Consider the following 12,547-nt stretch of genomic DNA (forward strand, 5'->3'; position numbering starts at 1 on the left):
GGTGTTGTGATGGTCAGGCAGGTCACAGTCACCAGGACAGCAGTGGTCTTCACTGAGGACCCATCAGAGAAAGACCCAGCTCTGGAGGTGGAAGAAGTCAGATGCCTGGAAAAGGTTCAGGGCCTTGTGACGGCTGAGGCTCTGGATCTGTGGGGTTCGAACCAGTGGCCCAGACACGCGGGTAACAGCCTGGTGGCTCGGTGGTGAAGCATCCACTTGCCAGGGCAGGGGATACAGGAGACACAGGTTCGATCCCTGGGTCGGAAAGATCCCCGGGAGAATGAAACGGCAACCCACTCCAGTATTCTTGCCTGGGAAATCCCATGGACAGAGGAGCCTGGTGGGAAGCAGTCCATGGGGTCTCAGTAGCGACTAAACCACCACCGTGACCACAGCCACTCCAGAATGATTCTCCCCACCCATCACCCTTGACCTCAGGAGACTTGTCTTATCCCAAACCTCACAGCTGGGCTGGGTCTGGCCTCAAACATGAACTTTTTGTATCTCTCTGGGCTGTGTGTGCCATTATCTATGGAGACACAGGGTAGATGGTCCTTATCTTTAATACCAACCCTTCAAGTCTCAACCCTCAATATTTCAAAATTGAAAGGAAATATTTGAAAAATTGTTTTTTAACAAAATCTGACCTGAAGACACATGAGACAAGTTATGATCTTTGTTATTTCACTTGTGACTATTCAAAAGTTCAGTTGTAGAAACACTGATGTGTCTGATTACAAGGTGCTTTCAGATCCCAGGGGGATCTGATGTCATAGAGAGTAGATGTACCATGTCACCTGTCTGAAGCTGAAAAATTCTGTAGTATCTGACCCCACGGGTTTCAGAAAAGGGACTGTGGATTGTGCCGCTAACTCCATTTTACAGATGAGAAAACTAAGGCTTGGTGAATCAAGTGCCTTCCCTAAGGTCAAAAAGTTGGAAGTGGGAACCCCATATGGAAATGCCAAAGCTGTGAGTTTGAACACTTTGCTCTACAGCTCACATGTCAGCAGGGCCCGTGGGTGGGAGACCAGGACCGAAGCTTGTGGCTCTGGGATGCAGGACATGCCTTCAGAGTCACAGCCTCCTTCCTCAGCAACCTGAAGGCACATGTGTCCCGGCCTCACCTCCCCGCAGCATCACTAGAAGGAGCTGCCATCTGAGGGACACAGCCCCACCCAGAGGAGGGCAGCCTCAGGGCTGAACAGGGAGGAGCCATGGGGTGAGAGCAAGGCTGTGGGGACAGGATGACATAGGAGTAGGGACTGTTGTGAATCCCCTCCACCCAGTTTTGCCTTCACATGTGATGCTTCCTCGTTGAGGAAGGGAGACCCCAACCCAGCATGACTCCAAGGTGGGGAAACATTGAGGAACCATAGAATAAATTAACACAGTGTTGGGCTCCAAAGCTGCCATCGAGGTGGAGTCTGGAAAGATCTAGGAGAAGTCCTACCTGAGCAGGATTCTCCTGGCCTGGGAGACTGGTGAGCAGCTTCCAAGCAGGGAAGAAGGGATTGGAAACGAACAAGGATGCTGTGTCTGATGCTGATGGGGAGCCTTTCAGGGCATCTCAGGGAGGGAATAGGGATGGACAGATGATCGCCCCCTTTTAAGGGCAGAAGCTGAAAGAGGAGCCTCCTGCAGGATCCCTGGGAGGGGACAGCCCTGAGGATGCTCCCAAGACAGGGGCAGGGGTAAGGGGGGACAGAGTGGAGATGACCGGGGCAGGGGGGAATTCCAGGGTCCCAGTGGCCCTGAGGAAGCCCAGTAGGTGTCTTCTGACCCAGAAGGGATGCAGGCATGGAAGCAACCTTCCCATGGAGGAGGGGCCTGGACTGGAACTGAGAGAGGAGAATAGGGGCCTAAAGGGGTTTCAGGGCTGTGACAGGGACACCTTGGATTGCGTCCATATCTTGGCTACTGTGAACAGTGCTGCAATGGATATTCAGCTCAGTCATTCAGTCATGTCTGACTCTTTGCAACCCCATGGACTGAAGCACACCAGGCTTCCCTCTCTATCACCAACTCCCAGGGCTTGCTCAAACTCATGTCTATCGAGTTGGTGGTGCCCTCCAAATATCTCATCCTCTGTCGTCCCCTTCTCCTCCTGCCTTAAATCTTTCCCAGCATCAGGGTCTTTTCCAATGAATCAGTTCTGCATATATACCCAGGACGGATTGCAGGGTCATTGTTATTATTCAGTGGCTAAGTTGTGTCCAACTCTTTGGGACCCCATGGACTGCAGTATGTCAGGCTTTCCTGGCCTTCACCAGGGAGGGTCAAAGGTCAGCAGCTGCAGCAGCACAGGATTCAGCCTCCCCAGAGGCAGATGGCAAATGTCCTTAAGTTGTTGTTGTTCAGTCGCTCAGTTATATCTAACTCTTCCCAACCCCATGAACTGCAGCACGCCAGGCCTCCCTGTCCTTCACCACTGCCCAGAGCTTGCTCTAACTCATGTCCATTGAGTCAGTGATGCCATCCAACCATCTTAACCTCTGTCTCCTCCTCCTCCTCCCGCCATCAATCTTTCAGAGTCTTTTCCAATGAGTCAGTTCTTTGCATTGGGTGCCAACATATTGGAGCTTCAGCCTCAGCATCAGTCCTTCCAATGAATATTCAGGGTTGATTTTCTTTAGGACTTACTGGTCACACTCCTCTGTCCAAGGGACCCAAAGGGTCTTCTCCAGCACCACAATTTGAAAGCACTGATTCTTTGACACTCAACCTTCTTATGGACCAACTCTCACAGCCATACATGACTACTGGATAAACCATAGCTTTAACTATATGGACCTCAGTAGAAAGCCATTGTTGACATGTACCCAGGGGACTAACAGTCACTTAGAGAGAAGCCTCTGGAATTTCCCTTCGGATAGGAAAGTGGGAGATATCCAATGAGAAACATTTGAAAAAAATGAGAGAAGGACCCTGATCTCAAACCCACAGGCCCCCTTTTCCGTCGCCCCACAGAAGGGGCAGCCATGTGCTGGGGCTGGGAGCTCACTGGAGTGGAGGAGCCTAGGGAGGTGGGCTGGACACTGGGAGCTGCGGCCACACATGGGTGCTTCCAGTTCAGAGGATGTTTATGAAGCACCTGCTCGGGGCCAGGCTGGACCAGAGGCTGAAGACCCAGGTGAGCAATGCCAGGCCAGTCCTTGAGAAACTTTTGGTTGAAGGGAGGTAGAGCCATGACCGGACCATCAGCACATCTACGGGGCATGTCCACAGAGGGAGGGCAGGTGTCCTGAGCAGAGATGGAGGATGGGGAGCAGGCAGGACACCAGGTCTGAGTGGAGGGTGAAGGGTGTGGTTAGCGGAAAAGAACGCAAGAGGGGGGGCCCAGGAGGGGAGATCTGGAGCCCCAGCCCGAGGAGTGGAGGGCAGCTTGTCTGGGGAGCAGGAATGTGCAGGAGGCGAGGGGCGGGGCTGAGTTTGGGCTCCTCTGTAGGGCTTGGGGCACCAGTGACTGAGGACACAATGTCAGCTCCTAGACTCACTGAAGAGCTCTGTTCTCAACCTGCTGAGCAAGGAGCACTCTAGAAACATCTCTGTCCATGTTCTCTGCCCCTGGGCTCCTGTGGGAACTGCTCCAGCCCCTCTGGGTCTGAGGCCAAGTCTGCAGGGCCCCGCCCCACCCAGCAGATGGGAGCCCCTGGAGGGCACACCCGGCCTCAGGACCTGGATTCTGTGCTGGCCCTGCCTGGGCCCCGGGCTCATGGGTGAAGCCAGGCCTGCTCCAGACACCTGCCGAGTCCAGGGTGTCAGGGGCCTGGGAGACTCACCCCTGATCCACTTCAGCCCTGGATGTCAGGATGTGAGCAGGGAAGGCCCGGGTCCCATGGCGCCTGGATTCAGCCCCCAGCCCCTCTCTCTGTGCCGTGTGTGTGGTACAGTGTCCTGGGACACAACTCAGTGGAAGACGCCAGGGCAGCCATGGCGTCTCCTGCATCTCCAGGAGATTTCAACTGCGGCCTGAGAATCTTAGTTGCAGCATGTGGGATCTAGTTCCCTGACCAGGGATCGAACCTGGACCCCTGCATTGGGTGTGTGGCATCTTAGTCCCTGGACCACCAGGAAAGTCCCTACCTCTTATCTTTACATTTCATAGGAAGGAGTCAGTAAAGTTATTCCAAATAAGAAAAGAAACAAGCACCAATATAAGCATGCTATATTGAAATATAGAGGTAACAACCATAAAAGAGAACTAAGTGAGCTGAAACTGCCTACATTCGGGTAGCAATTGTTAAGGACGGGGGGATTTGGCCTGGGGAACAATGGTTTTCTATTATAAGCTTTGGTACATCATTTACTTTAAAAAAATTGTTTGAATGTTATTTTTAGAAGAACTTAAAGTGCAATGGGGCAGATAGGTAAATTGGATTGGAAAGAGAGACACAGGGAGCTTCACTTTGGAAGGTGACAGGTACAGAAGTGATTGTTATATTATTTCTATGCTTCTGAATATCTAATATATTTTATAGTTATTATTAAACAGCAACAGCAAAGCAATACTGTTCAGAGAGGGTAACTGAAGGTCCAGGGTTTTGGAGTGTAGGAGACAGGGCAGAGCATAAAAATACAGAAGTCAATCATGGACAGAAGGAAGGACAGTTATGACCACACCAAAAGAAGAGGGGTTAGAAAAGGTGGAGATGCAGAGATATTTTGAATTAAAGTTGGGAAAGTTGAGAAATTACAAACCCTACTGCAGGAATATAGCTGTAGTTCTGGGTTTGAGCAGAAGATAGGAGAGTTCTGGGAACACATTATAGGAAGTCCCCTACATATGAAGCTTCATGCTGTGAACTAAAGGCATGAATGTACGTTTACAAAGTGAGTTCGTGGTCTGGTGTGCACTGTCACACGCTGGCATCCTCTCCAAGTGCTCGCGCTTCTGTGTCCTTTGCTGTATAGTACACGTCGGGCACCGTGGTGCTGTTGGTGGTGGTTTAGTCGCTAAGTCGTGTCAGACTGCTGCGACCCCAGGGACCGTAGCCTGGCAGACTCTTCTGTCCATGGGATTTCCCAGGCAAGGATACTGAAGTGGGTTGCCATTTCCTTCTCCAGGGGATTTACCTGACCCAGGGATAGAATCTGAGTCTCCAGCATTGCAGGGGGATTCTTTGTTGAGAGCCACCAGGGAAGCCCAAGGTACAGTAGTACATTATCTTTATTTCAAGTCCAGGATGTCCAGAAGCAAGCATAAACACAGCAAAGATGTAGCTGGTACTTGACTGTTCAGTCGGTGCCAGCCTCTCTAATGCCAGCCGTTGTACTGAACTTTTCAAGTTTTATGGTACTTTTCAAGATAAGATTAAAAATGTTTATTTTTGTGTATGATTGTGTGGCAAGTATTATAAACCCGTTACCGTACAGTACTATATAGCCTCTTCTGTTAGTTGGGTACCTAGGCTAACTTTTCTGGACTCAGGAATGAATTGGACTTACAAATGTGCTCTCAGAACAAAATTCATTTATATGTAGAGGACTTACTGTAGTCTCCTAGGGCTGCTGAAACAAGTTACTATAACCTTGATGGCTTAAAATAGCAGAAAGTTATTCTCTCACCATTCAGGAGGCCAGATATCTGAACTCAAGATATCAGCAGGGTCACACTCCTCTGGAAGACCTGAGGAAGAATCTATTCCTTGCCCTTCCAGCTGCTGGTAGCTGCTGGTGTTCCATGGTGTTCCAGGGCTTCTGGCAACATCACTCCTATCTCTGCCTCCATGTTTACACCACCATCTCCTCTGTGTGTGTTGTGCTATGACCTCCTTCTTTATTGGCCACACCTTGAGGCATGTGGGATCTTAGTTCGCCAATCAGGAATTGAACCCGCGCCTCCTGAAGAGGACGCGGAATCTTAACCACTGGACCACTAGGAAGAGTCCTACATCTCTTTGATAAGAACACTTAATATCACATTCAGGGCTCACCCAGAAATCCAGCATTAGCTTCTCAGCTCAAGATTTTTATCTTAATCAGATCTGCAATGTTCTTTCCCCCAAATAAAGTAACTTTCACAACGTACAGGAATTTGACATAGAAGTCTCTCTGCAGAATATTTTTTTTTCAGTCTACAAGAGGGACTGATGGCATTTAAGAAGAGTATATTTTCTCACTATTCACCAGTAGATGGGGACATTCAGTAAGAAATCAACAAAAGCAGGAAAGAAAGTGCTGAATAAATCTGAAAGTGAAACTGACTTGAATCAACAAGCATGAATTTCTTACTGGACTTGTTCAACAAAATTGATTGGCTCCATTTTGTGTGAAGAAATCCCTCATTTTCTGTGATTCCCTTATCACTTCAATTGGCCAGAAACCTGGAACATTTGTGTAGATTATGAAAATTTCAGATGCGGCAGGGAATAAAGCAATGTAGAGAAGATTCTTTGGGTAAATGTAAATCAACTAAAGCCTGGGTTACAAATTTAAATTTTGACAAATAGAATTTAAGGTCCCAAACATCTTAAGGGATAAGGAAATATTTTATGAATTGATAAAATAAACATAGATGAAGAAGACATGACAAACACAAACATATATGCATCTAACAATATAGCCTTGGAATATATGCAGCAGGGTAGCCCCATAGAACTTTCTACAATGATGGAAGAGTTCAATACCTGCCCTGTCCAATACAGTGCATCCTCAGTCTCTCAGTCGTGTCCGACTCTTTGGAACCCTTTGGACTGTAGCGCTCCAGGCCTCTGTCCGTGGAATTTTTCAGGCAGGAACACTGGAGTGGGTTTCCATTTCCTCCTCCAGTCCCATACAGAAACTGCTACAACATGTGGGAATAGGTACTGAAATGTGGCTGGTAGGACTGAGGAGTTGAATTTTTAATTCTGCTTAATTTTAATTAATTAAAACACCATTGAATCACATATTCATTATTTACTAACAGATTTCTTCCACTGTCCTTATGATTCATGTTTTATCATGCTTTGAGCTCTAAAAAATATTTCCCCTTTGGACCTTCGATCAATATTTGGATGTTCCATTGGGTTGAAGTTAACCTATAGTAAATGTCCTTCTGCAAACTTATCATGTAGTTTCTCTTGACCCTTGGCTCATCTCTACTATGACCCTATCTCTCCTCCTCCTCACAGACACTAGCTGCTCCAGGATAAACCTGTATTTACAGTCTTTCCTTCTCTTTCTCAGTCTCAAATGCACTGGCTTCTGTCCTGAGACTCTCAAAGATTTTCAAATTGTCACATCCAATGAACACTTTTTCAGTGCTGATCCCACAGGAGCTCTGCTTACCTCTGCAGCATGTAACCATGTTGACCATATCCTCCTGACACTCTCTTCTCTATTATTATTTTATTATTATTTTAATGACAGGAGCCTCTTGATCTTTTCCTCTCAATCCTGCCTGCTTCTTGGCAGATTCCTCCTCTGCCTGCTGCTTAAACATCAGTGTTTTCTCAGTTCTCCCTTCCCAGCCATTTCTGCTTCTCATTCTGCCTAGTCTTCCTGGGAAATTGTACTCATGTCGGTAACTTCAAGTATTTCTTTAGGAGATGACTCACTGCATTTAAGTAGGTTAAGTCATGTCTGGCTCTGTGCAACCCTACGGACGGTAGCCCACCAGGCTCCTCTGTCCATCAGATTCTCCAGGCAAGGATACTGGAGTGGGTTGCCATGCCCTACTCCAGGGGATCATTCCTACCCAGGGATTGAACCTGCATCTCTTCCGTCCACCTGCATTGACAGGTAGGTTCTTTACCACTAGCGTCACCTGGGAAGCCTCATGACTCACTAGCCTCTTCTTAAAGTCCTAATCTGTGCAGCTGGACTATCCTCAGGAACTTCACAGTCAGCCTGTCCCACAATTCTGATCTCAGTGAGGCAGCAGGGAGAAGTGGCGTGAAGTAAGATATTCATTCCCTGCCCAGGAATTGAACCCGAGTAGCCTGGCTTCCCAGTGGTAAAGAATCCACCTGCCAATGTAGGAGATGCAAGCGACACTGGTTTGATCCCCTAGAAGTTCCCCTGAAGTAGAAAATGGCAACCCACTCCAGTATTCTTGCCTGGAAAAATCTCATGGACAGAGGAGGCTGGCGGCTACAGTCCATGCGGTGGCAAAGAGTTGGACATGTCTTAGCAACTGAACACACACACACAGCCTTGATGAAAGCCAGGAATGCTAGCCACCAGACCAGCAAGGGCTAGAGGCTAAAAGCGATTTTCTCCTGGCTCTTGCCCGGAGTGAAAAATGCATTTCTCATGGAAGCAAAAATCTTAAATGCAGGTACAATGTTTATTATTGGAGACATAGCGCAGCGGAAGCGGAAGAGTACCCTGAGAAACTCTTAGTTTAGCTAAGACAGAAGCAAGGCAGAGATGAACACTCGGAGAGAAAGGATGTCAGCGTCCACCCTAGTGAGGAGGAACACAGGAAAGAGGCGGTTAAACCAGTTCTGTAGGGCAGTTTTTGTCTTCCTTCTGGCCAGATGTCCTGCTTTGACCCCTGGCTGATTTGTCTCAGAACCTTGCCCCTAGGTGTGCACACACCTCTCAACCAGGAGGAACCTTGATACAAAGGCTTCTGGGAGAAGCAGACTCTTGATGGCCTGGTGTTGTCCCCTGACTTTTGGCCCCCAAGGAAGCTTTCTGCGCATGTGTAGTGTCTCTCTTGCTCCAAAGAGCGGGTTAATCTCTTGATCCTTTACTCGAACAAGGTTTAGGGCTTCTCTGTTCCTGCCATGAATATTACCTTCAGGTGCCCACTGGAGACAAAGCTGCTTCCTCTGTTTCTGTTGTTACTTCCGTTTCGGAAAGCAAACAGGAGGCTGATGGTAAATGCCAGAGCCCGGAGCCCACCTAAGCTCCATCTCAGGAAATGCAAACAGGAGGCCAGTCCTAAGTGTCCAGCCTGAAGTCCAACTTGTTCTCGTCCCCGAGAAATGAAAACCGGAGACCAGTCGTAAACGCCTCTCTCTCTCCTGCCTCAGCAGGAAAGTAAAGGGGAGAACAGTGAGATGATGGGACTTGCAGGCGCGACGCCCATGAGGTGTGAACGTCACATCTCTCAGCAGTCTCCATCGGGCAGAGCCCACGGGGCCCCATCTGCACGGTGTGCGGTGAGCCTCTCCCTCTTCCGGTCACCTGTCAAGGTGAGCCTCTGCGGGCCGGAGGGAGCGGGTCTCATGGCTGAGAGGAGCTGAGGCAGCTGTAGCTGCCTGATGTCCACCCTCTCGGAAGGACAGGACAGGAATAAGAGAGGACAGGGAGGGGACAGGGCCGAGAGAAAAGTGGAGAGATCGGGAAAGAGGGAAACGGAAAGCGGAGGGAGAGAGCGTTGCCTGAATGAGGGGACTGAGGGCCCCCAGGGCCAGGCACAGACTTACCAAACTCAGTGATGTTGACACAGGAGGGGAGACGGCCACTTGTCACCCACAGGGAAGCTGCCTTTGGTGGTCTACGAGTTGCCAAACCTTCTCCCCAGAAGGGGACAAATGCCCCACGTTGGGCGCCACAAAATATATACCAACCAGGGTTCTTAGCCCTCAATCAATGGAGACTGACTAGAGGCCAGACGAGAAACTCAGGCAAGAGTTTATTGGGGCCCCTGTAGAAATGGGAGAGTGAGAACAAGTATCAGATTCCCTTGCTCACTCCATGAGGTAGAGGAGGTGGGGAAAGCTTGCTTCTTATACACAGTGAGGGTAGGGATGTTTCCAGGGGTCAGGATGGAGGGGTGGAGGAGGTGGTTTGCACACCCCTTGGGTGGTGGTGTATGCAGGGGGCATGCTCAATAGCCTGGTTTTCTCCCAAGTTCCTCTTTTTGCTCCAGGCTCTTCACAAGTGGCAGTTGGGGATTTTTTGTTGTTGCTTTTCTCTTTGTATCTTTGTATTGAATTGGCCCCAACTGCACATGCACAAAATTATTTTTAGGGCCCATGCAATTTCTTTGCATTTTGTTGCTGGAGGAGAAATGTGTCCATGTGCAAGCATTGCAGCAAAGGGTCTCAGGTCCCAGACTGTTTCATAATCAGGAGGGATGTGACCAGTGCACAGGACCCAGCAGCCAAAAGGAAACAAGCAGAGAGGGTGGACAGAGGGGAGGGAGCCGGCTTCCACCTCCACATCTGAATCTCCAAGACCGACAAGTCCAGGGGCACTGGCAGGGCTGGAAGGGGAAGGAAAGAGAAAAGAGAGTGAGATGAATGGAGAAGGATGTGAGAGGAGAGGGAGCCAGGAAGAGGATGGTGGGGGGTGTCAGAAATTGGTGGGGAAACTGCAGTGAAGAGAATTAAGTGACCCCGGGCTAGGCTTGTGTCAAAGTGAAACTGTTAGTTGCTCAGTTGTGGCTCACTCTTTGCGAGCCTATGGACTGTAGCCTGCTAGGCTCCTTTTCCATGGGATTTCCTAAGCAAAACACTGGAGTGGTTGACATTTCGTTCTCTAAGGGATCTTCCTGACTCAGTGAGCAAACACAAGTCTTCCGGTTCGCCGGCAGATTCTTTACCATCTGAGCCACCTACAAAAGCTTCTCGGACTAAATACACCATGTCAGCCACATAAACCAGCAGGTTGATGACTGTCAGGATGGCCACAGCCAGTTGTTGGTCCCAGATGCAGACAAAGATGCTGATTTGATCACTGCAGCTCATATCGCTGGACCGCTGGGGCTGCCCCCCCAACTTCTCGTGGAACTGGTAGAGTGGCCAGAGGATCACGGCGGTGGCATAGAGGAGGACGGAGAGCACAGTCTGCACCCACAGCAAACAGGGGACAGGGAGGGGCAGCTTTTTGTCGTTGTCACAGTCACATCCATTCACAAGGAAGTTCATGGCCCCCAGGATGAAGCAGATCCAGTACACGGCCACACACCACACCAGGGCCGGCTGGTGCAGGTACAGGTCAGTGTTGCAGGTGAAGGCCAAGATGATGTTGGCCACATAGTTCTCCAGCCTCCTGAGCACACCTGGGAAGGTCGGCCAAAAGCAGAACATTTTACCGGGTCGGCGACAGACCCAGGCCACTTCAATGGCATAAAGCAGAGCAGCCACGCAGGAGAAGGCTGTGGCGGTGATGGCGCGGTTCCGGGTGGGGCCTGGAGAAAAGAACTGGATGTAGGTGGGGCCAAAGATGATGGCAGCTGCAAGGCAGACAACCGCGAAGTAACAACCAAAGGCGTGGAGAATGCCATCCCAAGACAAGCGGAGGTGGTACTGGAACTTATCAGACAAGCGGAGGAGGGACTGTATGTTACATAACGGCACTTTGAAGAGACTGCCCAACTCCAGTACAAAGCCAACGAAGGTCAGGGCGAAGCAGATGCACCAGATGAACATGCACCAGTTGATTACCCCCTCCTTCAGAGCGTCCTCGCTGGCCAGCAAGATGGGCACAAGGACAGAGAGGAGCTGCCCCACGCGGAGGAGGAGGCTCGTGATGGTCTTGCAGTCCAGACCTGAGAACAAGCTCATAGTGCTCCTGATGGTCAGGCAGGTCACGGCAGCGGAGTTGTGTGTAACCTTGCTTGTTTTCCACTCAAAGTCTTGTGAATAGTTAAACACGGCTCCGGAGTTGGATGTTGTTTCCTGTTTCACTCAGCCGGTTCAGCGCTCCCTCTGTCTGTTCTTGATTTTTCAGAAGTATACAACCACTGATCTTTAGAACAGATGTGCTGATCTTAACAAAGTAAGGCCCACACTCACGTTCTCAGTCCCCAGCAAGGTGCGCGGTGGTTAATGTCAAGTCTCCAATATGCTCAGCGTGTAGCCCAAAGCTGTTTCCTGCCCCCCTCCTTGCTCACAGCCTGCTTTCACTTTTTGTTTAGAGAAGCAAACTGATTTCTGAAGGAGTAGCTGAACTCTTGACTGGGTGAGCAGAGGGTGTGCGTCCTGGGAGCCCCCCATTCCCTCCTGTTTGGGCAAATCCTTTGCCCTTTGGAACTTTGTGGTCAGTTTGGACACCGCAGGAGTGGGGCATGGCTTGTTTATGACTCTGTCTGTGCCTCTCCCGGAAGAAGAATTTATTTATTTGAAATATGCCCTGGAGGAGCAAGTTAAGGGAAGCAAGGAGGCCCTATCTATCCCTTCTAGAAGGCCACAGGGATACATCTTGGCCGACTGGCAAAACTAGAGTATGATTCTGTAACCAGGAAGAAGAATGATTTTTAAATTTTCATACATCCTAACACATGTATGTTTTCTGTTCTGAAGAACAGTGTACCCCTTGAATGGATCTCAATTCCTCTACTCTTTTGCAGTTAGAACTGATTTGTTAAAACCTGGTAAGTGGGAGGTAATGCCATGGGCAGCTTTCCTATTACTCTATAATAGAGATTCTTCTAACAAGGGCACTAAATTAATGGTATTAATCTCTGGTGGCCTTGGCCTGTGTTTGCAATCCGAACCACTCTCTAGGGAATAAACAATGAACTGTGACAAACCCCAGGGTCTTGAAGACAGCTGTCTACAGTGTTGGTGAGGGGCAGTGAATAGCCCTCCCACCTCAGTGATCAAAACAGCAGGTCTTGCCTCTGCAGGGAGAAAGGCATCGCCACTGCCAGCATTAAAGGTGA

General features: G+C 49.5%; 1 protein-coding gene across 1 annotated transcript; it reads right to left on the reverse strand.

Moving 5' to 3' along the window:
- Positions 1 to 9,043: 9,043 nt before the first annotated feature.
- LOC133067977 (myeloid-associated differentiation marker-like) lies at positions 9,044 to 11,447 on the reverse strand. The gene is made up of 2 exons (XM_061159084.1): positions 10,500 to 11,447; positions 9,044 to 9,136 (listed from the first exon to the last, which is right to left on the reverse strand). The coding sequence occupies exons 1-2, from the start codon at positions 11,445 to 11,447 to the stop codon at positions 9,044 to 9,046; spliced, it is 1,041 nt and encodes a 346-aa protein (XP_061015067.1).
- Between the last annotated feature and the right edge of the window lie 1,100 nt (positions 11,448 to 12,547).

This window comes from Dama dama, chromosome 13, assembly GCF_033118175.1.
Source record: "Dama dama isolate Ldn47 chromosome 13, ASM3311817v1, whole genome shotgun sequence".
Lineage (NCBI taxonomy): Eukaryota > Metazoa > Chordata > Mammalia > Artiodactyla > Cervidae > Dama > Dama dama.